The sequence below is a fragment of the Chroicocephalus ridibundus genome, chromosome 1 (assembly GCF_963924245.1).
Source record: "Chroicocephalus ridibundus chromosome 1, bChrRid1.1, whole genome shotgun sequence".
Classification (NCBI taxonomy): Eukaryota; Metazoa; Chordata; class Aves; order Charadriiformes; family Laridae; genus Chroicocephalus; species Chroicocephalus ridibundus.
The window spans coordinates 127,078,046-127,105,923 of NC_086284.1; the positions used below are offsets into that span (position 1 = coordinate 127,078,046).

The 27,878-nt window shown below is 41.5% G+C and overlaps 1 protein-coding gene across 1 annotated transcript; it reads right to left on the bottom strand.

The window, feature by feature from the left end:
• Positions 1–5,819: 5,819 nt before the first annotated feature.
• Positions 5,820–27,738, bottom strand: LOC134508910 (cell surface glycoprotein CD200 receptor 1-A-like). Its single transcript, XM_063321129.1, has 6 exons — positions 27,489–27,738; positions 13,387–13,695; positions 12,375–12,620; positions 11,492–11,591; positions 9,914–9,965; positions 5,820–8,617 (listed from the first exon to the last, which is right to left on the bottom strand). Exons 1-6 carry the CDS (start codon positions 27,556–27,558, stop codon positions 8,495–8,497), a joined length of 900 nt encoding a protein of 299 aa, XP_063177199.1. The 5' UTR covers positions 27,559–27,738; the 3' UTR covers positions 5,820–8,494.
• Positions 27,739–27,878: the final 140 nt, after the last annotated feature.

Genomic DNA, 27,878 nt, shown 5'->3' on the forward strand with positions numbered 1-27,878 from the left:
ACCCTCCATGGGGCAAATAACAAAATTAGCAGACCTTGGTTGTTATAGCGATAAGTATAAGCTTGCAGAGAAGTGGAGAGAGAGAAAAAAAGCAGAGATGGGCAGGTTGAACCGAGGATGGGAAGTAGTTACTCATCAGAAATGTGAACGGGATTGAAGTGACGGGATGCAAACTTTAAAAAAGTATTTAGTCCCCGGTTCTTACTGTGAGAGTGCCATAAAGGTACAGGGGAAGAGGCAAAGAACTGGTGAAATAAATGTTTCTGGCAGGTGTGTATGCCTATGTTTTCCTGTGATCAGAAATTCTTGGCCATGTTTTGTAGGGTTTTCTCAAGAAAGGCCTCGCATAGCAGAGTGGTAATACATAGGTTCTACATTTAAAAGGTAGGGCCAGCATCAACTCTTCTTAGTTTACAAGCCCCTTCCCAGCTTAATCCTTCATGGAATAAGAAAGTGTGGCCATGGCATGCTTTCTCCATGATGTTTTCCATCAGGTTTTGATCACTCTTACCCACTGGGCTGGTGTGCAATGACCTCTCACCCATTTCCTGTTCCTCTCCCCAAATTGGAGATTAAGTTTGATATCAACTCTCATGTGATGCCAAAAGATCCCATAAAGGGATCCCACCTTGTCAAGAGCTGTGTAATTTTCTGGGTTACAGGTGAGCGGCACACAAGGGAGAAGAGGAGGAAATTTGGACAAAGCTGGCTTTAGATGTTTATTTTGGCTAGAATATAAAGACCAATTTTCTAAATAGAGCAACCACTGGAGCAGATGATATTTTGCTCTACTGCTATCCATACTGAGGCCAGGGGTCCATAGAAGTGAGGGGATCGCTTTTACTGAACATGTGGAACCTCTCCTAAGGTTTCTACTGCAAACCTGCAGGTTTGGTCATACCAGCAGCAGGACTAACCAGCCCAGACGTCCCTGTCCTTTGCTGGCTTTCTGCTGGGATCTCACACCCACTTACTTCCTGTCTTGAAAGAGCAGCCCAGGAGGTATGGGAACAGTGGGGGCCGCAGGAGGGAATTCGCTGCTCTGTGGACCCCAAGTAGTAGGCAGATTTTGATCCCTATGATGAAGAATGAGCCTTCCCACTGAGAAGGTGGAGTGCTGAAAAAGGAGAGGAACTGCTGTTCCTAATGGTAGCCCTTGAAGTTCCCACTAATCACTCCCTCATCTTCTTCCCAATTTGCCTTTTACTACACAGCCCTAGAGATCCCACTGGTTTTTGTCTGTTCTCTTCTCCATAGCCTCAGAACCTACTTAACATTGCACATTTGAGTGTTGCATATACCATGGAGGTATCTCCAGCGATTTCTGAATGAACTTGTTGGTGCATAGTACGTAATTTTTGTTCATTTTACTTAGAATTGACTTATTACTCAGTGGTGTCATGCATGGGAAAATGCCTTGTTTTGGTGAGAACATCCTGTCACAAATGAAGCTCCACGTGTAGGAAAATGAGTCACTAGAATCCAGTGTTTTTCATAGGGTGAGGTGAAACTGTCATCTAGTGGTCATAATAGGTGTTCCTGAATTACCATTTTCATTTGGATATAGCTGGAATGTTTCTTATTCCCAGTATGTATCACCTGAAAATACTAAGCTAAAAAAAAAAAAAAAAAGAAATTATATCTGAGAGACTTTAGGTGAAGGGAAAAACCCTAGAATCTTTGATCAAGAATAAACAAATTTATAACTTCGTGCAGCAAGGCTGTGAACTCCCTTTTCCCTCTCTCTCCCACAATTTACCACAGTGACATATAGGCTTCTGCCTTACTGAAGAGCTGTGGGAGGCAGAAGATCAAGATAACTGAAGCTAAAATAGGGCATCAAAAGAGCTTATCTTGTTAGGCATCCTACTACATTCATTTTACAGGTCAGCCTCAATTTCAAATTTCCCCTAAAAAATAGTTGCGACGCTTCACCCTAGTTCATCCTAGAAGGTCAAGTTTTGTTACAGCGTGAGTGCAATGATAGTGTTTTCAGTTGGACAAGCATAGGTTGTAAGGGAGAATAGCCTTCAGCCTAAAGATGTAGGTCTTCTGTTGTGCATCAACTTCAGCAAGTTGTAGTAAACCTGCAGGGATATATCAAGAAACAACAGACCCATGAGTGGGCACAGCCTCAGGCTCCTAGATCTTTGAGTACAGACCTCTTTATATAAAAGATACTCTGCAGCAAGTATGTTGATAGTCAGAAGAGCGTGCATCTCCTCACTATGGGCTTGTTAATGTATTAGTGTTTTACAGCTGACTGATTGCTAAAGCTAATACTAACATCTATCTAGACAATAATGACTGCTGTTCAAAGAATAAATGTGAAACAGCAGGACTAGTACACAGTGTAATAAGAGTGTGCTCTTACAAAGAGCAAAAACTGGCAGAGCAAAGTGCAGTCTTACGAGTTTGATGACTCAGGCTAGAATACTGCTGCATAGCATTAACATTTGCCTCTAGTATCTGTGATACTGTGGACAGAAGCAGGCACGATTCTCAATTTTTTGAGAGATTCATGTGTACTGATCAGTGAGGAAGCTTTTATGCAAGCTGTGCCTTTTGGAGCAAATTGGCTAATATAAGTCATAATACTTAGCAAACAAACTTCCCGTCTATCTCAGTTTGCCGATTCTGTGTATGATTTGAATTATTTTCACAAGGTGTTGGAGCCCCAGTTTTGGATTAGGATCCCTTTATTCAAGGTGCTTGCAAACTCAGAACCTCAAGAGAGCATCTGACTTAAAATGCCTTCAGTTTTAAGTATATATCGAGGGGCAATGCTGACAGAGCAGATGATGAGAACCATAAGGGAATTACAAGACAATCTGCTCTATGTAATTAGCAGTAATTCCAGTATGTTCACACCCTAAAAAATGTAATTTTTATTGTACAGGTGTTATTGCAGAAGTTAAGCAAAGACATTGAAAAAATGATGAGGTACTTTTCTGGATGTTTATGCGGTTTCCTAACTGAGGAGTGTCCCATCTGACGTAAATGACAAAAAGCACAAGGTGAATTATTTTTAAATTTAACATGTGGTCAAAGATAGGTGGCATCTATATTCCATCAGAGAGAAATGGTTTCTCAATAATGAATGCAAGGGACAAGAAGTTAGGCTAGGGAGCCTTTCTTACATATTCGGTAGTGAAAATTCTTTGCTCAGTATTTTCTGTGAATAGGTTTTGGTCTGACTGCATAGCTTCTTTCTGTCCAAATGTAGTTTTTGAGCTTTCTTTCTAGTTATGACTAAATGCATTGCGTACTTTTCTTTCCCTACCAGTATGAATCAGTTTTTGCTCTGCCTATAAAGAATTTAGATTTTTTTAAATTTCTTTTGATAAATGTTTTTTTGAAAAATATTCCTTTAGCATTCCCATGCCAATACATTCATTCTCTAGATTTGTATGAGGAAGTCCCTGCTACCACTAGAGGCAGGTGGCTATGTCAATGCTCATGTGAAAGTCATCCAGCTCTAATGTGAAACTTAAATTTCTATTGCCAGTAGGATGAAAATAGAAGATACTGAAGTCATTTTAATTCATAACTGGACGTAAGCTGGGCAGAACGACAGAGCAGTCCCACACTGAAACAGAAGGTCTGTGATGGACAGCAGGATTACAAACTAGACTGTAAGTAGTAAACCACAAACACGAGTAGGTGATACTGGCAGGAGAATGTAGTTGTAAGTTCTGAAACCTGTTGGGATGCAGAGACAGGGTAGTTTTTGAAACACCACTTTTAATGGATTCTGTTGTTAGGAAAGCTGTTTGAACCAGGCAAGTGGTGATATAATGACCCTTCTGCAAAAATTTTCAATTTAATGAAATCTTACACATTGCTGTAATGGGTGATGAGGGGCTTGACTTTTTTCCCATGAATTTCCGGTTAGAAAGGCACAAGAATTAATGTATGTACAGAAGCTATGTTCAGTCTCAGGATTTGTAGTGCATCTATTTTTTAGTATTGCCAGTGCCATCTTAAAGAATAGGCCCTTGGTCTGAAGGAGGCCTGCTGCACTTCAGCGAGCAGTTCCTCTGTGGATGCACAACAGCACAGAATCTGCTAACTTGCTCTGCATGTGAGCTCAGTGCTCAGGACTCTCTATAGTCATAAGATAACCATGATTATTGACTGCCTGATTAGAGCCGGAATGCCAGTTGTAAACTGTCAAGAGGCTGGAATATGCGTGTGAAGATAAAAAATAGCAGTAAAGGTGGGAGATGATACAAATTAAGCAAAATTAAGTGTTGCAGCAAGAGATAGCATTGGTAAATGTGGTTAAAGCCAAAGCATTTCTTTATGGGAGGAGCTGAAAAGCTGCTGACTTTCTTCCTGTGACTCTGCAACATGCTGGGGAGCTTAGAGGGCAAACTTGCCTGGCTGCTAAGAGATAGTCAACACAGCACTTTTGCATGGAGGATGGCTGCAGCACAATAGCAGCACATTGCAAAGAAATTGCAAGTACCTTGATGTGGAAGTGCAGGAAGGGACTTTCTGCTCTAGACCTTCTGTGCTGCTAGGAGCAAAGAGCATATTTGTATATGTGTGTATACATAAGACTCTTGACATATTATTTATCACAGTGACAAACTAAAATCTTGTTGTCTGCCAACTTACTGCAGAGGATCTGGCTACATTCTTGGCTATGCTAATCAGTTAGGCACAGAAACAGTGGTCTTCCTGCCTACATGAATGGGCAGGATTAGCTGTTGTGATGGCTGCTTTGGCTTTCTAGCCACTTTGCTGCTTTGGGCTTCGGAGCAGAAGACATACATGCCATACATGACATACATGCTACATGACTTTTGACTCAAAGTGCCCATAGCAGGCCTGAATGTGGAAAAAGGTAGAGGACAAAGGAATTAATTAACCAGTTAGCAACTTAGCAACAGCCAGGTATGGAACATACATGATTTAGTACAATGTAATAGGCCTGTAAAGGATCATAAGCCCCTACAGCTAGACAGCAGGTATTATACTTCTGCAAATATATTACATATAAACTGGCATATATATAGTACATACAAACCTTCAAGAGCCGCTGTCTCATAGGACGAGCCCCACATTATGGACACTGAACAACATAAATGACCTTCCAGTCCACACAAAAGAAGTCTAAGAAATGATGGCACTCTGTTTTTGGAAGGGAAGAAAGATCATTGGATAGTATTACACTATTTTGAGTGGGGAGTTTCAGAGGTTTATGACTGAGTTGACTGGCTCTCTTCCTTGGTAAGTCACTGGAAACTGAGATTCCTTTAAAACTTTCTGTTTGTAGCTGACTGATATTCAGCCTGGCACCCTTCCATTCCAAAATGACAGAAACAGAGAAAAACAATACTTACATGCAGAAAGCGCCTCGAAAAAAGTGGCTGTTACGTTGCTGGTAGAGTGAGAATAACCAATTGTATGAGTTTACATGAGTAATACATTTAGGAACTGTAATCAATTTAGAAGTCTGTTTTACAAGCAGTAGGTCATAGCCCTTGGGAGGCTATCCCAAAGGAAAGTTCTAGCAATGTGTGGCAAAGACATTTCTATGGCGTAAAGGAAAAATCTTGTTCTTCTGATCCTACCATCAGACAAGTAACCAGTCAGTCCTTTAAAATACTGAAGTAAGAGGTAGTAAGCAGAGGTTTACAAATGGATTTATTTACTCTTATTTTTCATACTTTAGCTAGTAAGGCATCAATCAAAACTTTTGAGAACTGATAGTATGTAAAGGACAATTTATTTATCTTATTCCCAAAGGATATTTTGGGAAGGTGAGAAGAAGTCACCTCAACATGAGAGACATTAAGATGTATAGGCTAATTTACATACAAAAATGTGAATTTGCAAGTATATTTTAAAAAAATCAATAAAACATCTAGACATATTAATGAAAAAATCTTCAGTTGTGGTAGTTAAAATAAATATGACTAGAATTAGCAAGCATTTTATCCTTTTTGTACAATATTGCACAGTTATAGAAGATATATTTTAACTAGTTTCATTTTGTGAAATATTTGATGTTTGCTTCTGTTACAAGTAGTTTACCAAATTTGAGTAACATAATTCTTTTACAGTATCTTAATGCAAATACTCTTAAGAAAGAGAGGAATACCATATCTTCAGAGAATCATACAGAAAAGTAATCATAACGATAATCTGAAATACAGAATGAACACGTTTAGTGGAAATACTATATATGAACTTAACAAATACATTTATCATGCTGAAAAGGCAGAGGTTCTCAACACTTTCTTCACTTCTGTCTTTACCAGCACTGTTGTGCCACAGGCCTTGGGAAAAAAATATCCAGGTTGATGCAAACACAAACACACTGTCAGTGAAGGAAGAGTTGGTATGCGAATTATTACAGGAGCTTGACCCCTAGAAATCAATAAGCCCTGATGTTACTCACCCAAGGGTGTTAAGAGAGCTGGCTGACATCGTTGCAAGGCCATTCTCCATAATCTTTGAGAAGTTGTGGAGATCAGGGGATGTCCCAGAAGACTGGAAGAAGGCTAATGTCACCCCCATCTACAAGAAGGGCTTGAAGGAGGATCCAGGAAATTATAGGCCAATCAGTCTTACTTCAGTCCCTGGGAAAGTTATGGAACAAATCCTCCTGGGGGCTATCACAAGTCAAATGAAGCATGGGATTGGGAAAAGCCAGCACGGATTCACCAAGGGCAAATCGAGTTTGACAAACCTGATTGCCTTCTACAACAAAGTAGCCTGTTTGGTTGGTGAGCTGTGAGCAGTAGACATTGTCTATCTGGATTTCTCCAAGGCTTTCAGTATGGTTCCACACTGCCTCCTCCTGAGAAACTGTTGTGTTATGATCTACACAGTGGTCTGTATGGTGGGTGGGGAACTGGCTGACAGGCCATACCCAGAGGGTGGTGGTAAATAGCTCCTTTTCAAACTGGCAACCTTTTGACAGGAAAAGTGGGATCCCCCAGGGATCGATATTGGGCCCAACGCTGTTTAATATCTTCACAAGTCAACTGGATGATGGAATCAAGCGTACCCTGATGACACCAAACTGAGTGGGGAAGTGGACACTTCAGAAGGGAGAGACACCCTGCAGGAAGACCTAAGAGAGGGCTAACAAGAACCTTATGGAGTTCAACAAGGACAAGTGTAAGGTCTTACACCTGGGATAACATAATCCAGGACTGCAGCACAGGCTGGGATCTACCCGGCTGGGGAGCAGCTCTGTGGAAAGGGACTGGGGGGTCCTGGTGGACAACAAGTTCCATACGAGTGAACAGTGTGCTGCTGCGGCAAAGCAAGCCAACAGGATGCTGGGCTGCATCAACAAGGGCTTCACCAGCAGAGGTAAAGAAGCCATTATCCCATTATAGTCAGCACTTGTGAGGTCATAACTGGAACACTGTGTTCTGTTTTGGTCTCCGCTAGGCAAAAAAAGATGTGGACAAACTGGAGAGGGTCCAGAGAAGGACCGCAAAGATGATCAAAGGATGGGGAAGCCTGATACATGAGGAAAGGCTGAGAAAATTGGGTTAGTTCAGCCTTAGAAAAGAAGGTTTAGGGGAGATCTTATCACCATGTTCCAGTATTTAAAGGGTGGCTACAAAGAAGATGGAGACTCCCTTTTTTCAAGGAGTCGCATGGAAAAGACGAGGGGTAATGGGTACGAGTTACTCCTGGGGAGATTCCAATTGACACAAGAGGAAAACTTTTCACAATGAGAACATTCAGCCATTGGAATAGTCTCCCCAGGGATGTGGTGAATTCCCCAACACTGGACAATTTTAAGATTTGGCTGGGCAGGGTGCTGGGCCATCTTGTCTAGACCGTGCTTTTGCCGAGAAAGGTTGGGCCAGGTGATTCTTGAGGTCCCCTCCAACCTGGTATTGTATGATTCTGTGACTCCATGATTCTATGCCAGTGAAGTCTCTTTCTTAGTGGATGACCTTCTAAATTCATCACTCATTTCCGTTTTCAGAACCGGGGGATTAAAGGTCTTGCCTACCAATATATTCCGCCATTTGAGCTATTCCATCATGATCAGTACTCAGGCCACTATATTAGTAATTTGTGACTTAGAAAAAAGTGGCTGTTGATTGAAGAGTGTTTCATTTTAGTTCAGAGGTTAACACTCCTCCCATCTCCCAGATGTGTGCAACATAGTGTCAAGTGCATCAAAGTAATGCCTAGAAGTGCCTGACAAAACTAGAATCTCCAAGGCAAGAACAGCAAAGGGAAGACTGATCACAGCAACTTTTCCAGGAGAAACTATGGCATGGGGTCAGTCACATTTTCCCAAGGAATAACAGGAAACGTGTTTCCTTTCCCAAGGAAGAAGGCAAAATGGGGAAAAAAGAACTATACAGACTCATCAGCAAGCACAAGTATTTGAACAGACCTAGTGAGCTATGTTGTCCCTAAATATGAAGAAATTCTCTGGTAAGTTTCTGTCAATAACGAGTCTTTTATAAAGTGTCTCTCTCCCTTTCCAGTGTTGTTGAATCACTCATGTTGCTGGCGACAGTCCTTGTAGAAGATTCTGCCCCACTGTCAGATCAGACACTGAGTTATAAATTACATTTTCCTTCTGCACATAAGTAGTATAAGGTTCCACTTCCATTGTGTCGTCCTAGAAAACAAAACCAAAAACTGTAAATGCAACGATTAGTTTAGTTTGGCAAGAGCCTGCAAGCCTTTGATCTGGACTGAAGAATGTAACTGGAAAATAGTGCTCCCATATTTATTCCTCTTGTATTTAAGAAAGAAACTCTATTGCTATTTCTACGAAAGAACATGTATTGCTGTTTCTGTGAAATATTTTTAGGGTAAAGCTGAGGTATTGGTTCACCTGCCTCCTTTTCCTCCCCTTCTACCTCACTTTTTTTGGCCTGAAAAAAATTGTATTAGGGTCTAATTCTCTAGAAAGAGCAAATAACATGCTAGAGTCTTGACCAAGATTGATCCCTCCATTAGTCTACAATTTCAGTCTACAGACAAGCTAATGAAAGTTGCCTGATGTGACAGCAAGAACACTGGTTATTAACCCATTATTTTACAATAATGCAACTGCATCTGTCAGCAACAACTGTGAGGTAGGGCAGGAGGAATAGTAACTATAATGGACTAAGTCTTTTCAGAAATCAAAACTGAAGCACCTTTTTAAATTGATGATAGAACTTGAGCCTAGGGTCTACTCTAGGTGCACAGATAGTCACAATATAGATGTAACAAATCTTGCCTGCATAGAAATCCTGTTTATATTTAGTAGCAGAGAACAGAGACACAGAGCTGATGAGTGAATTGCTCGGCTACACAGGAAGCTTGTAACAGCATAGGGAATTCAAGAATACCTCCCAGCTTGCAGCTCAGCACTGCTTCCATTGTTTTATAAAATGTTTTGTCTTGAGTATGGTTGGTCCTTGATTGTGGATTAACCATACAAGATAAAGAGTGGCTTTCAAAACTTGCACATTATCATTCTGGACATCAAGAGGAATATTCTTTTTTCTCCTGTGTCTGTTAATTTTGTTATTTAATCCTCTTCTTTACTAATAGCTTTATTAATATTCCCTAACCCCTGACAATGCAGTATCCTTCCTGAGTATTGTTTGTACAGCAGTTGTGGTCAGTCTATCTGTTTTCAGCAGGGAGATGTGGTGGGACTCACTACTTGCTAAGATAAGGGGTGGCAGTTGCTGAGCCTTTGCTGTTGGAACATGCCTCTAATGTTTGCTCCAAGTCAAAATTATGGTGATGATAGGCTTTCTTTTGTCCTGAGATACAGCTAAGAGTAAATATATAAGACATAAGCACCTGCTGAAAGCAGAGTGTAAAAATCTAATAGTTTCCCTTTACTGACTATGTTTTCAGGGCTACCAAAAGATCCCTGATTTGGTGATGGTCTAATTTGTGTAATTCTCCTTACCTGTGGGGAATGTGTAGGAGCAGTCTCAGGAGGTTTGGTTTTGTGGCACAGTCTGTAGAAAAGAAAACAAGTATTAAAGCTAATTCCTTTCTTAATACTAGGTTTGGCTGGATCACAGCCTGGTTTCTTTGATCACAATCTTATGAAGCATTTCTTTCTTTTTTGTCATGAAGAGTAAAGCCAAAAAGCCTTCTCATATCCCTTTCTCCTTGACTTTTGATCCTTGTGTAGTTGTGGTTTCAGTTGGGATAGAGTTAACTTTCCCTTCCTTTGGGATGGGAAATAGTGTCGATAGCACACTAGTGTTTTTGGTTGCTGCTAAGCAGTCAAGGCCTTTTCTGCTCCTCATACCACCCACCAGTGAGTAGGCTGGGAGTGCACAAGAAATTGGGAGGGAATACAGCTGGGACAGCTGACCCCAACTGACCAAAGGGCTATTCCATGCCATGTGATGTCATACTCAGTACATAAAGTTGGAGGTAGAAGAAGGAAGGGGGGATGTTCAGAGTGACGGTGTTTGTCTTCCCAAGTAACCATTACGCATGATGGAGCCCTGCTTTCCTGGTCATGGTTGAACACCTGCCTGCTGATGGGAAGCAGGGAATGAATTCCTTGGTTTGCTTTGCTTGTGTGTGTAGCTTTTGCTCTACCTATTAAACTGTCTTCATCTCAACCCATGAGTTTTTTCTCACTTTTAATCTTCTGATTCTCTCCCCCCTCCCAACTAGGGGAGCGAGCGAGTGGCTGTGTGGTCCTAGTTGCCAGCTGGGGTTAAACCATGGCAGTCCTGAAATTATGGCACCCTGACTTTCTTTAGAGTTCTTTCCCCTGTTTGTGGGAGCTTAAGTACAAAGTGGAAGCAGAAGATTGAAATCAAAGTTCTCTGGAAGGATGTACAATTTGCGGTTAGTGAAATTATATTGAACCAATTCTTAACCTTGAGGTAGAAGGTTTGGGAGAAAATCAGTTTTGGAACAGGGGAAAGAGGAAACATAGCTGAGGTTTTCAGTACAGGTGCTAATTGAGCCTTTCTCTGCAGAAATTATTTCTGTAGTTTTTTATTGGAACTGCTTTTTTTCTCCCCAGATAGTCCTAGTGGGGCTAGAGTCCAGCTTCACGCAGGGAGCTTTTTCATAAATACAGTTACAATCTGCTGTTCCCTCTGTTGATATGGCAGGATAGCACTGGTCAGTCCTCTGCCACTTGATGGAACTTACTAGGCAGCAGAACCAACCCCCCGCTCTAAACAAGAGAGACATTGACAAACTGTCACCCGATCTGAAGAACAGCTTTACTCTCCCAGTTTCCTATTAAAAAGAAGAGCTCCCCTTTAGCATAGCAGGCAATGCAATGAGGAACCTCTGCCAGCTTCTGCCCATTTATATTTTACTCAGGTGCATTATTCAGTGAAGATGTGAGCAACGCACAGTGTCTGCAGTATAGAATTATTTGATGTAGTTAATTCAGTTATTCATAGCAGCACAGACTGTCAAACTCATATGGTTTCAAGATACAAATGCTACTTAAAGATTTCTTCCAGTAGTAGACAATCTTTTCTTAACACTCTATCATACGTACCTGTCACGGTGGAGCTTAAAGTAGTAAAAGACAGCCATGAAGGTGATAATGCTCAGGAAGCAAAGAATGATGTAGACGTATCGGGTAAAGATGGTGGACTCTAAACACAAAGAGTTAGTCTTAGTTATGTCTTCTTTGTTATTTCAGTATAAGATTAAAGCTGCTTTAGTACGTACACACATTTTAATTCATGCTTGTAAAATAAATAAAATCCACTTCAGCAGAAGGGAAAGTCAGTAATGAAACTTGTCTGAGAAACACAAATGGAATCTGCATCAGAGACAAAAGCAGATCCCACAAATCCCACAGTGGACACTCATGGTATTTTTTCACTAAGTCATACCTGAGATCCTCTCAAGAATTCAGCATATCTCAGTACTGCAACTTATGTGTAGTTCTCAAAAGCAAGAAAAAAAGCAAAAATGAGAAACCAAATGTCATACAGTCAGACATTCACAACTCAGAATTAAGTCATTTATTTGTTTTTGCTGGCCATGCAAGAGTTGGTTCTCTTTGTCTCTCTTACTGTGATCTGAGCAAGAGACTTTACATTTGCATCCAAAAAAATTTTGCTGATATTCTGCTTCCAAGTGATTATTTTAACACTAAGATCATGAGTGCTTTGTTTCTGGTTCCAACATCTCCATTACCAAAACAATACTACCGCACTTATCTATATCTGTCCTAAGAAAGAAAGCATTAGGAAATAGTGTCTAGAACACAAACAAGCTGGTCATGTTTATGGGCAAAGGCAGTTGGGGATTGTACTCTGTCTATATGGGACTTCACTGAAGATTTCTGTAGCTTTTACAGATTTTCCTTCCTAGAAGGAAAAAGAATGTGCACAGGATTTTGCATGCCAAATGCACAAAGGGAAGCTTACTTGTGGGATGACAGGCTATGGACTTGCTCCAGTTCCCAGCCAGGTGGGACACAATGCAGGTTGTCCCATTGGTGCTGTATGCTGTGAACTTGCTGAGAACAGTCACTGTCCCGTCGTCATGGCCTTCTTCCTTGGGGGTGGAGTTGTTCTCTAGGACCCACGAGATCTGAGCAGCCGGTTTCCCTGCCGCTGCCTCGCACACGGGGTTCCCTTGATCATCACAGTAGAGGGTCAGCCTCGGGGGGACTGCAAAGCATCAGGAGGAGGAGATACATGGAGTGAGTTTGCTGCAGCTGGGGTAGGATGTTCTTGTTTTCTACCCAAAATGAACAGAGTGAAAAGAGGAGAATAAGGTAGGAGGTGCAATCCCGTTACAGTGACATGGGCCCAAGTCACAAGAGACAGAGATCGTGCCTCTTTTTTCCTTTTGGACAACTCTCCCCCATTCAGGTGGCTTACCACAGCCATGGAGGAGGTTTCCCTGGACATTGCGGTAGGCAATTATCCCAAATGCAGGACTGAATTAGACTTTTGACCTAAGCAGCCATTGTACACATTTTTTAAAATGTATTTGAATGGCAGCATAAGAGGAAATGGGTCCATTCTTACTGTCTGGAAAAGAACATCCCCTGTTCAGTACAATATCTCGGCACTTGGAAGTGTCAGTCTCACATGCTTTAGTTCTCTTAAATTAGTGTATTTACAATTGATTCCACAGGATGACTGTATGCATATGCAGAATTCTCTGTTGGTATATTGGATATTGCTTCACACCTGCCATTTCTAACTAGGCAGTGGAGAAGGGGGTGGGACAAGGAAGAGAAGTTTTGGGAAATAAGGAGAAGGGAGAGATGGAGCTGCTATCAATGAAATGCATGAAGTTTATCCCAGGAAGAAACCTCCACTTCTTACTGCACGCTTCCCCTGGTGCATCCCCATGCATGTCCCTTTGTATGTCCAGGCCCAGCCACGGTCCTTTGGAGAACTGTAAAATAAGGAAGGAGTCCCTTACCCAGCACAGTCAGGTAGTATGACGTGTGGAAATTCCCTTCTGCTACTACTACTTCGCAGGTGTAACTTCCCTCATGGGCTCTTCCCACTTGCTGTATCTCAAGGGTAGGATCCTGATCTGGTCTGAATTTCCAGTTGATGCTCTCACTGCAGTTTGTTCTGTCTGTCTTGTTCTGGTCAGCCCTGTATCCCAGGCTGCAGGGGCCTCCAGCCTTGGGGTTTATTTTCCATGTTGCCATAGTCATATTTGGTTTGGGAGAGCAGATGAGCACAGAGCTGTTACCTACTGTCACTGACACTCTCTTGTGCCCTGAAAGAGAGGAAAAGGAGAGGGACGTGTGAGAAGGATCCCAGGGAAGTCACTCACAGCCTTGGAGTTCTGGTCTGTGCTTCACAGAGAAATACCTGCACTGTTGCATGCCAGGGTAAGGGTTAGGGTCCGCTGTGGACAAAGGCCTTGTCTATACCTCTCAGGCATAAACACAACATAAGTAACAACGGCAGAGCTTCGTGTAGGGGGAAAAGATTTTGCCTCAGGGGTGTCATTTCATTTCCTGAATATTTGTGAACATATTCATTCACACTATGAATGTACACAATGCGTACATATGCATTCACACTGTGACTGTACTTTTTTTACTGAAGAGGTACCAATAGTACATGAATGTAGGTCCTGCCTATCTTTGTGCCAGGCATGCAGTTATGAAAGTCTAAAATATGCCCATATCCCTGTGTCTCTTGCTTGTGAGGCTAAGGTTGCAGAAACACCTTTTTCAGTTGATGAATCAACTGTGTTGACTCCCTAATAGTGAGTATGTCTTGTTCTTGATTCTGTTTTGCATTTGCTTGGAAACATGTTCTGGTTTATTTTTTTTCTTTCTATGACACTGACTCTTCTTTTGGGTTTTAAGAGATGACTCTTGCTTGGAGTTAGGCACGATATGTCCTTTCTATCTTTTCGTGATCCTTGAACTATGTACTTGAAGCTAGATGTCTGTATGGAAAAGCTTGGACCTAGTCCTCTTGTCCTTTTCGGAAGTTATCACATGGGCCAGTGAAGGGTGGAGAGCCAGACCACTATTATGGCTCCTCTGTGTTCTGGGTTTGCCCCTCTACTCTGCTCTGGTGAGACCCCACCTGGTGTACTGTGTCTAGCTCTAGAGTCCTCAGCACAAGAAGGACACGGAGCTGTTGGAATGGGTCCAGTGGAGGGCCGTGAAGATGATGAGAGGGCTGGAGCACCTCTGCTATGAGGACAGGCTGAGAGAATTGGGGTTGTTCAGCCTGGAGAAGAGAAGGCTCCGAGGAGACCTTACAGCGGCCTTCCAGTACCTAAAGGAGGCCTACAGGAAGGATGGGGAGGGGCTCTTTATTAGGGAGTGTTGTGATAGGACACGGGGTAATGGCCTCAAACTGAAGGAGGGCAGATTTAGATTCGATATCAGGAAAAAATTCTTCACTATAAGGGTAGTGAGGCACTGGAACAGGTTGCCAAGGGAAGCTGTCAATGCCCCATCCCTGGAGGTGTTCAAGGCCAGGCTGGATGAGGCTTTAAGCAGCCTGGTCTAGTGGGAGGTGTCGCTGCCCATGGCAGAGGGCTTGGAACTAGATGATCTTTAAGATCCCTTCCAACCCGAACCATTCTGTGATTCTGTGAAGACAAGGCACACTCTGAGGATTGCCTCTAATATATTTTTTTTAATTTTTTTTTCCTTATGGGCCCCTGAATTTCTCCTTAGCCAAGAAACTAATTTGCCCAGGCTTTCTTCTTCCACAAGCTTTCAGGACTGATTCTTTTTTGCATGTATTGAACATGAGTCACTCTTCCTCTCTTTGTATTGACCAGATTTGGGCCCCTCATCTGCCCATTTCTTCATCTGACACATCCAAGGGGTGAAGTTTCTAACCCCAAGATTCGTTTCACTATTTCCTTGACCATTGAAGCCTCTCAACATGGTGCCACCTTTGGGACAGTTGGTTCTTTTGCTTCGTTTCAACTAGTCATATTGGGACCTTTTCATTAATGAAGTATTCTGTGGTGGGCTTTGTTCGCAGTGAAGGCACATGTGGGCAAGCAGTCAGAGATGAAACAAAGGTTACCTGTTACTGTTCTTCAAGATGAGTTGCTTATTATGTGCATTAGTGTTGCTTACACTTACATACACAGCCCACCCTCCTTTGTGAGACACTTTTGAGGCTGAGAGAAAACAAGAGTCTGAGGCACAGGTTGTAAACCAGTGGGAAGTATAGGTGAGGGAATGGGACTTTTGTGTCCTTTGGGACCTGCTGAAATTAAAAGCAAACAACCCCAAAAATCCACAATGCATGTATGTGTATAAATGACCACCTGTTACAGATAAATAACCTTTCTTTTTCCAAATCTCCTAGGTGCAACAATTAGTGAGTTAATAGGAATAATACCCATAGCTGCAGTCCAAACCAGCCTCCATTTACCACCTCAGTCATTTTCTCTTTTAATAGATGACCATTAAACTGTAAACTATTGAACTGCCCCTTCCCTGGAGGTGTTCAAAGCCAGGTTGGATGGGGCTTTAGGAAACCTGGTGTAGTGGAAAGTGACCCTGCCCGGGGCAGGGGGGCTGGAACTAGATGATCTTTAAGGTCTCTTCCAACTCTAACCTTTCTATGATTCTATGAAACCAGGGACTGTAAACCACTGATGTCTGAGCGCTCTGTGTCTCTGGTAGAACCCCAAGTTGCTCTTTCCTTGGGCTGAGTAATGGTTTTAGCCATACTCTGAGAGCTGTGTGTGAGGAGAAAATCAGAGCACTACTTTCACACCATGCATTAATCTGGAAGGACAACAAAAGTTAACCAACCTGATTTGTACTGACAAATGAATGTTTCACAAATCATTCCAAAAATGTTAAACCCCTCCCCAAACCTTTCAAGCAGATATACTAAAGAGGCAATTGGAAGTTCAGCTGGAATATGCAAAGAATTAAAAGACCTAAGTTTTGTGTGATTAATCAAACCTTTGTCAAAGTCTCCCTCTGAGGTACCAGACCTGACTTTGTTGTCTTTCTCTATCCTCTATGCAGAGCTGGAATTCTATTGCCTCTGCTGGCTGGCACCATATGAAGCCCAGTTCCTGAACATTCACAACACTATGAGAAATGGTCTTAATGAGCATCAACTTCAAATTATTAGTCAAATCATTACTATTAGTCTCTTTGAGAAAACTACAGTTAGTTTTACCTTAATAATATTGTCTGAATTCTCATTATCTTCTGGAATCTAGGTGAATGAACCATTCCAGCTCAACTGCTTTTCCTTCTGTTTAACTGTTTTCTTGGGAAATGATTTCTGACTTACAAAATGAATACTGTTGCCTGCATTTTCACCACTTAAAGATTCCTTTAGAGGTTTTTGTCTTTTTGTTTTGAGGATTAATTATCCTTTGGGTGAAGACATTTCCAAACCTAGACCTAGCTCCTGCAGATTGATAGAAGGTGGAGCTGCAATATTGCCTCACACTGCACTACACTGTACAGTGCTGTAATGTGTTAGTTACTCCAGCTGTATTAACATGGAAGTCAGAGTCTAATTTTGAGAAGTCTGGGGGTTTTTTCTGGTAGAAGAGGAAAATTAGGTGAGGATAGTATTTCACTGAAGCCATCCTCTTCCCATTTTTATTAAATAAAGGAAATAATGGTTAGCTTCCTGCTGCTCAGTATTGCAAGGATTCATTGATTAATGTTTCCAAGCATGGCTGAAGAAGAAAAGTGCTATCTATTCACAGCATTTTCTGAGACACAAATTACCCACGAACTCTTCAAATGCTTGTTTCCTTACTTCAATTGTCAACAGTCTTCTGGGATACATTATTACACTGGAAGTGTTTTTAAATGACAAGTTTTTTCTGCTTAATGGCATTTCCAGCTAATGTGAGGTGTGTGTTTTGAGCTCAGATGATTTTACCAGGAGAGGAACTGAAAGAAGCCTTTTGTCTCATGACGTTTCTGGATGTGAGTTCTATGAATATCTCTGAAAATTGGAGAACAAAGTGTTTCCTCTCCCAGGTTAATACTGCCAAGAGCCTCAGAGCTCCGAGTCATGTCATCAGTATGGCTGACCTCATCTGAAAATGACTAAGCAACCCTAAGCATTCAAAGAGCCTGTGTGTTGGGGCTGGGGTTTCTGTGGATAACGCTTGCAAAGATTGTGCAGGAATGACAATGTTGTGCATATTTAAGTGCATGCACTTTAATTTACATATTAAAGCAGTATCATTTTACTTGTCTTTCAACTCTGCATCTCCTAAGCAGCCTGTTGCAATGTACACATTCCACAACCTAACAGCTTGTGTGCTTCAAGATAATGAACAAAGAGGGAGTGAAAGTGGTGCTTTCTGCTGTGCCTTTCTGTCATATTCTCCCCTGAATGAATCGGGTACCATTCACTTTAAATGATAAGCCACATCAGTCAGATTAAAATCTGCTGAATCATGTTTAAGTACAATGTTAGGTTTACAAAACATTTGTAGAGGGATTCTTTACTCTGAGGGTGGTGAGACACTGGAACAGGTTGCCCAGAGAAGTTGTTGAGGCCCCATCCCTGGAAGTGTTCAAGGCCAGGCTGGATGGGGCTTTGAGCAACCTGGTCTAGTGGAAAGTGTCCCTGCCCGGGGCACGGGGGTTGGAACTAGATGATCTTCCAACACAAACCATTCTGTGATTCTGTGAATTTATGAATTCCCCAGTATCTTGTTATGAGTTTAGAAGGCTTTTAGCAAGGCAAGAGCTTTTCCCCAAACAGTAGATTAATTGGTAAAAAATCTTCTCGTTTATCCTACTCTTACATACAGTTTCCTACTGTTGTGAAGAGGCCTTATAAACATAATAAAGTTAAACTGCTTTCACTTTATTGTCCTCTTTATTGTCTCTAGAGCACAGGTAAGTGGCATCAGTGAAAATATGAATTCCGTACTTCTTCCTTGCTTTGCTTCTGTTGTCAGGCATGCTGCTGGAAACGTGATCTTTAAACTTCTTTTACAGAAGAATATGTATGCCAAAAATCCTGAAAGGTTTGGTTAATTTGTATTTGGGAAATTACTTTGAATGCCTCCTCTTAAGGTGGAAAAGGGAATATGTTTTTAGCTCTGTAGAACAGATATATATTATTAGGAAGAGATTTTATCCTGTATTATGACCCTGTTAGCCTGTTAGCATTCTCCCAAGACTGTCTAAAACTCTGATCGTCTATCTTTGTGTGGAAGACAGAGAAAGTAACAAAATGGTAAGGGAGCAAGGCATAACTGCAGAGCCTGTGCCTATTTTGATCCTCTTCCAGTTCAATGTGGCATGGAAGCATGTTGTGATAGCAGAGTGCTCTGGATACCTGCTCGACTGAGTCCCAAAACCAGCGTAGCCAGGCTGATAGTTCTGCTGGGCATTTGCTCATTAGCCCTGCTTGTCAGCCTTATGCATGATTATAGTGCTTCCTTTTCTATAGATGCTCATTCACATTATCACATGGTGCAGAAATCTTCCAGCGTGCTTTCTATTCTCCCAAGAAAGTATATGCAAAGAGAGAGCTCTGCTTCGTTTTACCACAGAGCATAGTACCAAGTTCAGATAATGTGAGGTTTTGAACTGTGTGAGCTAAAATCTTGTCACTCACAAGAAAAATAGGTCTGGGCCTGGGTAATACTCGATAAGAAGCTTCCAAACCATAAAGAATAGTGTCAGCCATTTTGATAACTGTTTCTAATGAAAAAAGGATTCGCCCTTCTGTCTATTTCAAGCTAAAATATAGCCTAATGAGATGTCAAGACTTGCTGGTTTGTAGCACAGAGTTAGCTTTATTTAAAAACAGTCCAAAATGTATATTCTCAGGGTTTGATCTGTAAAGAACTATGCAACCCACCAGCACAAAGGCAGTTCTTTAAATAGAAATTATGCACATCCCTGTCCTGTGCCTCCTGGTCAGCCATAGCATTTCCTTTAATTTGGAGATGTTGATAGGACCTCATCTTGGGCTAAAGTTGGACATGCCCTGCTTTCTTTTTCGAGTGAGCATACCAAAAGCCATCTAGTCTCTAAAAATATGTTTTATTAGAACAGAAACCGATATGCTAGATAGTGATAGCTCTTTAGGGAACACATAATTGCTAGCTATACTAATGTAAAAAAAACCTGCCTGAAAATAAATCTCCCCTGCTCTCTGCCGCTACACAACGGGGTCTTTCCCCCAGTCGTCTCTTCTGCTCCACTAGCTTCTGTTGACTTGTCAGTCTGCACAGATTCCACATGATCTCTTCTGAGCTCCTTTTTTTGTTGCTACTTGTGGATCTGCTCCAATCAAACCCTTTGCCAGGGTCTCCCCATCTGCTTTCTCTGCCCTCCTTATGCTGCCCGCCCCAGCCTGCACTCTTGGGTATGTACTCAGCAGCTCTGAGGGAGGGCACAACCTCCCCTTCTCTCTGGGAATTTCTCTAAACCTAAAGGGCATGTGTCTGCTCTGCAGGAGAACTAAACAAACAAAAGTATTCCAGTCTGTTAAGGAGGAAAGTTTCAGTGCTGCAAGTGTTTTAATTCAGACCTGTCATTGCACCACAGTTTTCTGGAATTGTGCTTTCATACTGTAAAATGGCTAAAAGTCAGTTGGTAAAGTTTCCTCTGCGATAGCTGGTTGGTTTATGACCAGTGCCTTGGGGCATATATGTCATACACGTCAGCATTTATCTATTCAAAGGAAGGCTCGGAAACAAGCTAGTGTGTTGCACTGCTACTTCTCTCAAGGTGAAATCCCATGTTATAGCTGAGATGAACTGACTGCTTGCTGCACCTGAAAAGGGGATAATCAGTGCAGCAAAGGCCTCGCCACAAGTTTGCAGAGAACAAGAAATGTGGTGTGAGCTATCAAGCTCATCTCAGTGCAGTGATAACCAAAGGACGATAATTAAATGTCAGTCCTGTTAACTATTTCATTGCACTCGAGAGATGAAATGAAGGATAGTATACCTACACATTTATTGTAAAGAACTTCTCATTTTCAGTCTTATTCTTCACAAATGAGTGGACTCTGGAAAATGGCAATCATTTTTTCTGTTAGCCAGAAGGAGCAGAGTTCAGGAGCCCAGGCATACGTGCTGTCTGTCACACTGATGTAGAAAATAGGCAAGTCAGGTTCCGGGAGTCCTGTACAGCTCCAGCCTGAACCAGCCTTTTTTGGTTGTGGATGCAAATCCATCATGAGCAGGTTTCACCTCAGAGACTCATCTGACAGCTGGGGTGGGTAGCAGGCTTTTAGACTGAGGTCCTCGAATTTGACTCCAGCCTCTGAAGTTCATCTAATTATGACACCAATAATATTATGCCCTCTCCTTGTCCTCATTGTCTCTCCTTGACTGTTGAAGAAGATTTCAAGCCATGTCTGAGGAGGTTCTCAAACTCTATTCCGGCGCATTGAGTGCGCATTCCAATGCACTGACAGATTCCACTTTTATGTTTGGAAATGGACATATCCTTTCTCAGGAAAAAACAAACTCAGTTGAGGAGTTCGCATTTGTGTTTCATAAATGTGCAGGATACTTTTGTCATTACTTTAATTGAAAAAGATTGGGGGAAAGATTTTGCTCTGTTTTTTTCAACATGGTTTATGTAGTGTCTTTGACATTTCTTGTGGATAACTAGTTGCACCTGTTCCTTTGCAGTGTCACTTATTTAGTCATTTCTCCTGTTTTTCAGAATCTGTCTCACAGTAAAAGGAGAAAGAAAGATTTGAAAAACAGGATAACTTGATTGTGAAGCCACTGAAATTTTTAGGGGAATCACTGCAAAATAAGAAACAGCTAAGCAGCTTGAAAGTGCTTTTGATTGCTTTCAAATAGGAAAGATTTCCAGCCTGTTACTCTTTATAGCAGCTTTTAACCCACAGTAGTATTTTTTCTTGCCCCCAAAATGACTCAAGTTCCATGACACCTTCAGAAATTTAGTTGTTAAAGAGCTTTTCACACTTTACTTATTGTGTCTCTATTTCTTACAGTAACAATCTACCACAGCGTTTTGGGGCGTCTCCCCCACCCTCCACACTTCCACTGCAGATAGTGACATATTAAACTTAAGAGGTATAATGAACTGAAACACTGATCATGCCACAAGCAAATGACTAACTGTATCTTGGAATGAATATATTATATGAGTCATAGCAAGTCATAATCAAAAAGGCAATACAGGACGCTTGGAAGAGGCCGGATACACCAGGCTGAGCTCTGCATCTGTTTTCCTCTTCTACTGCCACAGAGTGCCTGTGACACTTGGCAAGGCTTGTCTGGAATGAAGTGAAAGACAAACAAATAGAAGTGCTTTGTACTAGGGTAGGGATTGCTGAAGTACTGACAGAGTTTTATATATGGCAGCTTTGTGACTCCGAAGCTGTAGCCACAACAGCACAGGATGGGGTGTAGGCTGAAAACCAGCCCTGTGTGTAGGGTGAGTAGTAAGTAGTTACTCTAATTTTCGTGATGGAAATACATGAACTGGCTGGCCTGAGCTCACATGGCTCTGCTTTTAGAAGCTGCAATCACAGCTTTTTCAGCGTGGACATATCTTTGAAAGGACATAATCATAGAATCATAGAATTGTTGAGGTTGGAAGGGACCTTTAAGATCATCGAGTCCAACCTTTAGCCTACCCTGACAAGAGCCACTTCTAAACCATGTCCCTCAGTGCCCCATCTACCTTTTTTTTAAACACCTCCAGGGATGGTGAATCCACCACCTCCCTGGGCAGCCTATTCCAATGTTTAATAACCCTTTCAGTGAAAAAATGTCTCCTAATATCTAATCTAAACCTCCCCTGACGTAACTTGAACCCGTTTCCCCTCGTCCTATCACTTGTCACCAGGGAGAAGAGGTCAGCCCCCATCTCTCTACAACCTCCTTTCAGGTAGTTGTAGAGGGTGATAAGGTCTCCCCTCAGCCTCCTCTTCTCCAGGCTAAACAACCCCAGCTCCCTCAGTCGTTCTTCATAAGGTTTGTGACCATACTCTGGTTTCTCTTCAGATCGTATAATGAGAGACTTATACCTTTATTGTTAGTTTCCCATTCACACTCTTTTATCCATAATCATCATTATTCCTTAAAAATATCTCCCATTCCCATTTCATTCTATTTAGGCTTTTTTTTCTATTCTCAAAAATTCCATTCTTCCTCATACTTAAATTCTTCTTTTGTTCTCCTTTTAACACATTTCTATTCTGCCACCATTACTGTGTCACTTGCAGTATGCATCTCTTTCCTGATGCTGTCTCATACAAGCTGAAATAGCAACCTTAAAACACAGCCAGAAAAATACACTTTGTCAATGTAAACTCTGTTTTTCCAGTATAAAGTGTCTGCAGCATGGCTGGATTTTTTTCAGATGGCAAACTTTAATATTAAGAAGTGACTTTATATGTTGCAGAGAGGTGAGCACACTGACAAAACTTAATAATGAACTTAAGGTTTCAGTCTTCCCATTCAAGGTGGAATATATCTTTGCAGTTGCCAGTTCCTATTTTTTAATTTTTATATGACCTTTTCACTCTCTTTAGCTTTCTCCAGGATCCTTTCAAGCAGTCATTCAAGACAGCTGATTTTGAAGGCAAAGGAGGGATGTTAAAGCTCACCTAGTTAGAGATGCAGTTTGATACAGCGTCCTCTTGAAAATCATAAATTAAGCTGAAGAATAGAGGGAAAAGTGGAGGGAAACATGATGGACAAAAAGCTGGATTAAAGAAGGAAAGCAAAAGTCAGCGTTAAAAGGAGTTGTCAGGTTGAAGGTAGCTTGCTAATAGTGTTTCTCAGCAGATGATTTTATGGTAATTTTGTTTAACAGTTTTACTAATGGCATTGGCATTTGTATCAGGAGTGTGTGAGGAAATCTGTTGAAAGCAGGAAGAATAAAGTATTTTTAATATAAAGTATGGCAATGTCACACAAAAAGAATCAGGTGACCTTGATGAAGTGAATGGTAGATGTGTGCTGAAATTCAGCATCCTAAAATGTAATAACAGTAAAAATAGGCAGAACAACAAATTTAAGCTGGAAATTAGAATAGAGAATCTTGCCTCAATCAGGATTAAAATCAGCCTTTCAAGAAGGTGGGTGCTTCTTTTGGCGCTCAGATTGTTTATGAAAAATGTTTCATGATACAATGACTGCAAAAAAAGGCAATTTGATGCAGTGATGCAGGGGTCTTTCTGAAGCTGTGTTTCTACCCTCACATAAATGGGCTATGTCTCAATATAAACATGACTTTGTAGAAAAAAGGATGGGTACAATTCTTTAATGAAGGAATTGGTGTTTAAATTATATGTTTAGAGCCATCGAGCTTGTCGAACAAACACTGTTGGCCAAATCCTCAACTGATAATAAATCATCACTGAACTTCACAAGCTGTCACATATTACATCAGTCTGGCTGTAAACTTTAAACTTGGTATAGCAACTTCTGTGTGCAAAGTAAGCAGATCTTGATCCTTGCAGAATGCGAGCTGGAATGGATGAGGAGAAAAGGGATTTGCACGGGATGCCAAAGTGCCTTAGGTAGTGTTTCTTTCAGAGTAGCACTGTGACACCATGTGTTAAAAAGTGCAAAGGCTCCCCACTTCTCAGTATAGAAAAAGAGATACAGAATGTTTTATACTCTGTTCTGCACACTGAACTTGGACTTTACTCTCTTCCCCATGATAAGAAGAATAAAATAACTTGTACTGTTTATTTATGCTTAAGTGGCATTTTCTTGCTATTCTGAACAAAAACTGATCAGTGACTCCAAACAGTAGGTTGTATGCCCTCTTTTTATACTTTGCAGAGACCACATAAGGGGTCGTTGTGAAAACGTGCTTATGCCCTCACTTCTATGTCGTCAAAATCTCAGTCATACCCTGTTTAGTGCTTAGCTTTAGCATAGTACTTCCTAGCATTTTCGTGCTCAATGCAACGATAAGGCAGCATAAGAAGATTCCCTGCACTTTTTTTTTAATGAATGATTGTACCTCTAAATACAAAATATATCAACTATGAGTTTTAAGTAGCAGGTACTTCTGCAAGTGCATTCCCAGTTAAGGGAAATCAGCTTTGTAGTCATGGAGTATATGGTCAGCATGCAAGACAACTCTGTTGTTTCCATGGTTTTGACACTAGACACGTTCAGACACTGCATTTGGACCACAGCAAAGTAAAGCATTAATGTCACAAGGACATGCTTTGAAAATTGTTCTAGGGCAATTTGGGTGCCTTCTGAGAAAATTTTTGCTTAATTTAATAGTACAGAATTCTGTTTTAAGCATGTAGGTAAGAAAAACAGGCGGTTTGGATTAGGCTTTTTTGAGGTAAAAGAAGTCAGAATGATTCCAGCACATAGACCCAAAGGAACAGCAAAGAAATAGTGAAATGGAGACAAATGTAAGTTTACTAGAATATTTTTTTAGGCTGTGATTCTTTGTATCTGGAGAAAGATTCCACGGTAATCTAGAATAGGAGGGAGACCGGATCACTGAAACACACTAGGACAGAGAAAGTAAGAAGGCAATAACTTTTCACTAGTACGCTAGTGAAAGAGAATTTACAAGTTATATTAAGGAAAGAAACTCAATGAAAGCAGCAGCATTTAAGAAAGTTATGTATGCCGGTAAACTTGAACTCTAGCCAGGTTGCTCTGTAAATCTACTCCATTTTATTCACCTCATACACTCTAATTCCACATCTTTAATGCAATGCCCCTGCTTTCAGTTTTTCACTATTGACAGAACTGAACCAACCATAGAGAATCACATCTCATCACTGACAATGGATTTCTTGCAGCTTCCTCTGAAGCACTCGGTCCTATCTCTTGTCACAGGATACAACTGCAGATGCAGGATTTACACAGTCCAACATTGCAAATGTTAATCCAATAAAAAGGATTTGTTGCATGAACCTCTCATGGCAGATCTTGCCTTCCCTTGTCCCCTCTCCTTTGGAGTAAGTACACAACCACTTGAGGTGTCCTGTCTGCTTAGTTAAAATAAAGAAGTCTTCAAAGTGTTACTAAGAAAGATTTTAATTTTGCATCTTTTCCACTGCTGCTTCTATGGGGATTGTCGCAGAAGGATTGCTAATACAGATCTCACACCAGCAGCTTCCATAGCATGTTATCCAATTCTGCTTGTGGGCAGATCTAGTTTTGACAATCACGACGTGATGTCAGCCTTGCTTCTGAACTGGCCCTTCTGCTGTTATAAAAACTAACCAAACCACACACAACAACACGCTAAGGAAATGTTAAGGAAAATGCTAATGCAGATAAAGCCTGGTTACACACAACAGGTTTTGCATGACCTTATTTCATTCAGGGTAGCTTGCTGTAGTCTTCAGCAGCAGGGACATAGTTCCTTCTGAGCTTCATATGACACTAAAATTCTCTGGATGTAATAGACACATTGGGTCACCTTGACATATTCAGCATGTGAACTCTGAAGAAAAAAACCTTGTCATTACATCTTGCTCAGAACAGCCACCCTAATATTGAAGGAAACAAGTTTAAGAGCAGTGTTAGCTAAAAATGTCCCATCAAATGTGACCTGCTTTTTATTTGGGGGAGGGAGGGGAAGGTTCAAGCATGAAATTACATTTTAACTAATCAGCTTTTTCTGTGTTCTTTGAAGGGGAATATCATTGATTCACCAAGACACCAAGAAGTTAAAATCCAATTACCTTTTGGGTGAAAAAAATAGCTTTTTGGCATTGGATTTTTTTTAATATTTCCAGAAAAGTCCTTTTTTAAAAAGAATTTTTGCCAGTAGGATTCCACTTTGTCTCCCCTCTTTTCTTCAATGTTTTCTGACATGTCCATGCTTCTTTACTTTTTGAGCAGCTGTATTCAAAGTGTAGACTGTCTCTGATGCCACCAGAATCTGTCTGTATGACCCTGAGCAGGTTCATCAATATTCTTCTGAGATAGTTCTTTACTAGAGAATAAGGACAGGTTTTTTACCTCCAGCGTGCCTGTTGTGAGGTTACCGATGCAAAGTTTAATAAGGCTTGTGAAGTATTTCAGTTTTTTCCAATGGGTAGCACTGAGGTAACCATTTTAGATCCCTCATTTAAGCAGCCAAAACACATTATAGACGGGTGTTTCCTCGCTGCCAGCAATGACTGCATCCATTTTGCTTTAAAATATCACCAGAGCCTGTTTTTATTTTCTGGCCAAGTAGAACAGAGTAACACCTGTCCATGCAGTTTAGTTCAACCTCTCCATAATAGGAATGGACACAGGCACGTTACATATTATTCGGAGATGTCCCTAGTTTAATTTGGATCTCACAGACCTATCTGCCTTCTCCCTCTATACATAGACAGTTTAGGTTTCTGGAACCGCTGCTTAAATCCCTAGTTCCATTACCAAGTCCACAGACTGCTATGTGGTCCCTGGAAGAGCACAGGCTCTAGAAATGCACATGAACAGTATGTGAGAGACATTAACTGCCGTAGCTAGACTATATTAAAACCAAGTCAACTACACTAAAAGAGGGGGTTAGAAAGGCTTAGGAGTACTTCTGTCTTTGGCACAAGAGCCTTTCCCGCTTTCGATACTTGATACGTGGCCATTAGCCTCAGAACAAAATTCCAGAAACTGCTCCCTTCTGTCAGCGCATCGGTGATCTTCCACCACTCCTCAGAAAGATGCAAGAGATCCCTGCCCTATTTCAGAGTATCTGTAGCCTCTCTTCAGCAGAAACAACATGGGCAAAAGCTTCAAGTTCACAAACACTTTCATGGCCCTATTTTAACATGTCACATGGGTCAGTTTTCAGATGGTGTGGATTCAGAGGTCTGCGTAAAAAGGCTATCTGTGACAAACAGTACGTTCCCAGCTAAGGGTCACAGAATAATTGCTTACATGGAAGTCACAGGGATAATGCCTGGCAGCCTTGTGACCACTGAGGAAAAAAGGAGCAGGAGCGGATATTGGGGAAGCACGTTTTAGTTGTGCTCGATAACTTTTAGCAATTACAGAAAGTCACAGCCTGATGAATAGCTTTTATGGAAAGAAAATACCTGTGCACATTTCCCTTTCTTCCATCCCGATGGCTGATTGGTTTCCGTTGGACTCACCTACTGTTCTCGTGACCTTGGTGATGGTGAGCAGCACAAAAACACACACAGTCTTTCCAGCAGTCTTCATGTCGGCTCCTGCTTTCACGGCTCAGGCAGCTCCGTCACTCCATCCATCCCGCCGCCAACCTAGCTGTGGTCATGGGGAGTATTTCTTGCTTGCCAGTGCGTCCTCAACAGCCAATATCAACCAGTGTTTTCTCTCCCCCTTTCCCACTGCTCTCCTCTAACTGTGCGTGCTCCCGATCGAGTGGCTCCTCAAAGCTGGAGAGGTTCCTCCTTCTGACTTTTCAGAGCACTAGGCTTCCTGTGCCGAGCCTAGGCAAATGCTGAGGAAACAGACTGAACAACTCTGCCTTCCGTTCATTGGCTCTCCTCAAGAGGCTGATG

Coding starts and splice junctions, on each gene's coding strand:
- LOC134508910 (XM_063321129.1), bottom strand. CDS start 27,558: ATGAAGACTGCTGGAAAGACTGTGTGTGTTTTTGTGCTGCTCACCATC. Junction 13,696..27,488: donor CAAGGTCACGAGAACAGTAG/GTGAGTCCAACG, acceptor CCTCTCTTTCAG/GGCACAAGAGAGTGTCAGTG. Junction 9,966..11,491: donor TTTAAGCTCCACCGTGACAG/GTACGTATGATA, acceptor TCTTTTCTACAG/ACTGTGCCACAAAACCAAAC.